This window comes from Propithecus coquereli, unplaced genomic scaffold (genome assembly GCF_000956105.1).
Source record: "Propithecus coquereli isolate 6110/MARCELLA unplaced genomic scaffold, Pcoq_1.0 Scaffold241, whole genome shotgun sequence".
NCBI classification, from domain to species: Eukaryota; Metazoa; Chordata; class Mammalia; order Primates; family Indriidae; genus Propithecus; species Propithecus coquereli.
In genome coordinates this window covers 1,265,232-1,267,925 of record NW_012147964.1, presented here as the reverse complement: position 1 = coordinate 1,267,925, position 2,694 = coordinate 1,265,232, and the positions used below count along the sequence as shown (strand labels likewise).

The following is a 2,694-nucleotide window of genomic DNA, read 5'->3' as shown; positions in this document are numbered from 1 at the left end:
GCAAAGGGCTTTATCTGCTCGTTAGCTTATTTGTTAATATTTGTGACATTATTCGGTTGCGAAGCATGACATAGGTTTTCCCCCAGCTCTGCTCATCTGACCCCTTCTCAGAGAGAACTTTGGTTTCCACCCGGTGGAAAATACCCAGTGCCAGCTGCCACCCCCGACCCGTCCACCCGGCTCTGTCCCCACCTCTGTCCCCACCTCTCCGCACACTGTGGCCTCAGCTGGCAGAGGCCAGGGGGTCCTTTGCTTCGCTCTCCGCTGCCTCCCGGCCCCAGAATGGCTTTGCGACACGCCCGGGGGGCTGTGGTCGCCCCACCCCCACCCCCCAGCCCCGACGCCATGCCCTGTGCGTGTGTCCTAGGTGGAAAAAAGGTCATTTCCAGGAGGTGATCCAAGCCGAGTACGTCCTGAGGGAGGTGAGCGGGGTGTTCACCTACTCCTACTCCCTGACGGCCAAGGCGGCGCGGTGCGTGTCCCAGCCGCAGAACTGGACCACCATCATCCAGGAAACAGGAGGGCCCTTCTGGGACAGAGAGGTAGCGCTGACCCCTCGATTATTTCCCAAAGAACCAGGAGCCCCCTGGGGGGACGGGAGAGCACAGGACGCTGCACGGCGATGGGGCCGAGGGCGGGAATGTATGACTCCAAAGTCCTTCGGGGGATGCGCAACGGACCGAACAATGGGGCAATGTGGTCCCCAAGACCCTCACGGGGCTTTGCCAATGACGGGCAGAAGCCTGACACCCTCCAAATGCCCGGTACTAAGGGACTCGCGGACATTCCCGGTCTGCTCTGCCCAGTGAACATTTCTCTTTTTGCATTTTTTTTTTGGAGACAGAGCCTCGCTCAGTCGCCCAGGCTGGAGTGCAGTGGCGTCATCACAGCTCACTGCAGCCTCCAACTCCTGGGCTCAAGCGATCCTCCTGCCTCAGCCTCCCGAGTAGCTGGGACTACAGGCATGTGCCACCACGCCCGGCTAATTTTTTCTACTTTTAGTGGAGACAGGGGTCTTGCTCTTGCTCAGGCTGGTCTCGAACTCCTGACCTCAGGTGATCCTCCCGCCTCGGCCTCCCAGAGTGCTGGGGTTACAGGGGTGAGCCACTGCGCCCAGCCCCACTGTACTATTGTGCGAATTCTTATGGGCCGTCTGGTTCACAGTTGCATGTGAGTGTGCATTTAAGAGACTATACTGTCACAACTTTTGTATTTTTCCCATCAGCCCTGGCGAGTGGGTGACTTTGTAGAACATGAGGGTTTTCCATCAGGTGACAGCCACATGCCTGCATTTTCAGCACAGTTATTGGGCGGAATATAGCTGCTTAAAGCCATCAGGCACAGATAGCTACGCCCACATAAAAGAGCCACGAGCCTAAGTTCCACCTCCTTTTTTATACCACATGGTCTTTATGTGCCCCAGCTTTTATTTTTTTTCCAAAGGATTTAAAATTTTTTAATTGTGAGCCAGGCACGGTGGTGTGTGCCTGTAGTCCCAGTTACTTGGGAGGCTGAGGCGGGAGGATCGTTTGAGGCCAGGAGTTGGAGGCTGCAGTGAGCTATGATGACACCACTGCACTCCAGCCTGGGCGACAGAGCCAGATTGTCTCAAAAAAAAAAATACCCCATGCTGTTGGCAGCACCTGTCTCACACCCTGGCTGAGTCTGGCGGCAGAGTGACTGAGCCTCCAGCCTGCACAGCCTGGGACCGGGAAAGTAGGCGGGACAGGTGGGGCCTGAGCAGCCAGTCATCTCTGCAGGGTCACGAAGCTGCCCACACCTGGTCCTGGGCTCCCCCCATCGGGTGCCCTGTGAGGAGTAGGGTGGGCCAGGGCCCCCTCCCCACCCCCCGGGCCAGTGGGCACAGCTCTGTCCCCCTCCCCAGAACTACAAGAGCTGCCACGACTCGGAAGACATCACCCCCTTGCAGTGGCCAGACGTCCAGTACCAGATCTTGGGTGGAAGGACACAGAACTCGATCATTTTTGACCAAAGGAACGGCATCTACGTCTTCTTCCTGTCCATCGTGGATCCGTACTACAGGTGAGGGGTCAGTCCCTCCCCGACAGCAGAGGACGGCTGTCACCCCTGGGGGCAGGTCACACCTGTGCTGGGGACACGCTTTTCTCCCCCCACCTGGGCAGGTCCTGGCTAAGACTAAGTTCCCCCAACAGCTCAGACCGTCCCCAGGAGAAGAGTGATGCTCTCAGTTCCGGGGGGACATTTGTTCCTTTGTTAAAGAAATACTTACCGCAGAGTCCGCGCCAGGTGCTGGGGGCCAGTGATGACCAGTGGCCGCGTCCCTGCCCTTGTGACTTGTGGACCAGAGTTTCCCCCAACTCCCGCCCCCCACAACCAGGCGGTGCTGATGTCCGTGGGCCACAGGGGGCTCAAACTGGCTGGCGGGAGCTGACTCTCGTAAATAGGCAGGAATTCTGCAAGCCAGTGGATTTCACGTTGCAATCAGCCGCGGTGGGAATGTTCACACCACGGGATCGGCAAGCACCGCACGTCCGCCTCGGCCCTCGCGAGCCGGTTGTTAAATAGTTACCTGCCGGCCGGGCGCGGTGGCTCACGCCTGTAATCCTAGCACTCTGGGAGGCCGAGGCGGGCGGATCGTTTGAGCTCAGGAGTTCGAAACCAGCCTGAGCAAGAGCTAGACCCCGTCTCTACTAAAATTAGAAAGAAATTAAT

The 2,694-nt window shown here is 58.1% G+C and overlaps 1 protein-coding gene across 1 annotated transcript in view; it reads left to right on the top strand.

Annotated features, from left to right (window-relative positions):
- Positions 1-2,047, top strand: part of CATSPERD (catsper channel auxiliary subunit delta) — a 58,058-nt gene extending 56,011 nt beyond the window's left edge. Inside the window, exons 17-18 of the mRNA XM_012646126.1 lie at positions 368-542; positions 1,886-2,047. Of these exons, the coding sequence (XP_012501580.1) occupies positions 368-542; positions 1,886-2,047 (337 nt within the window). The remainder of the gene's footprint in view (positions 1-367; positions 543-1,885) is intronic.
- Positions 2,048-2,694: the final 647 nt, after the last annotated feature.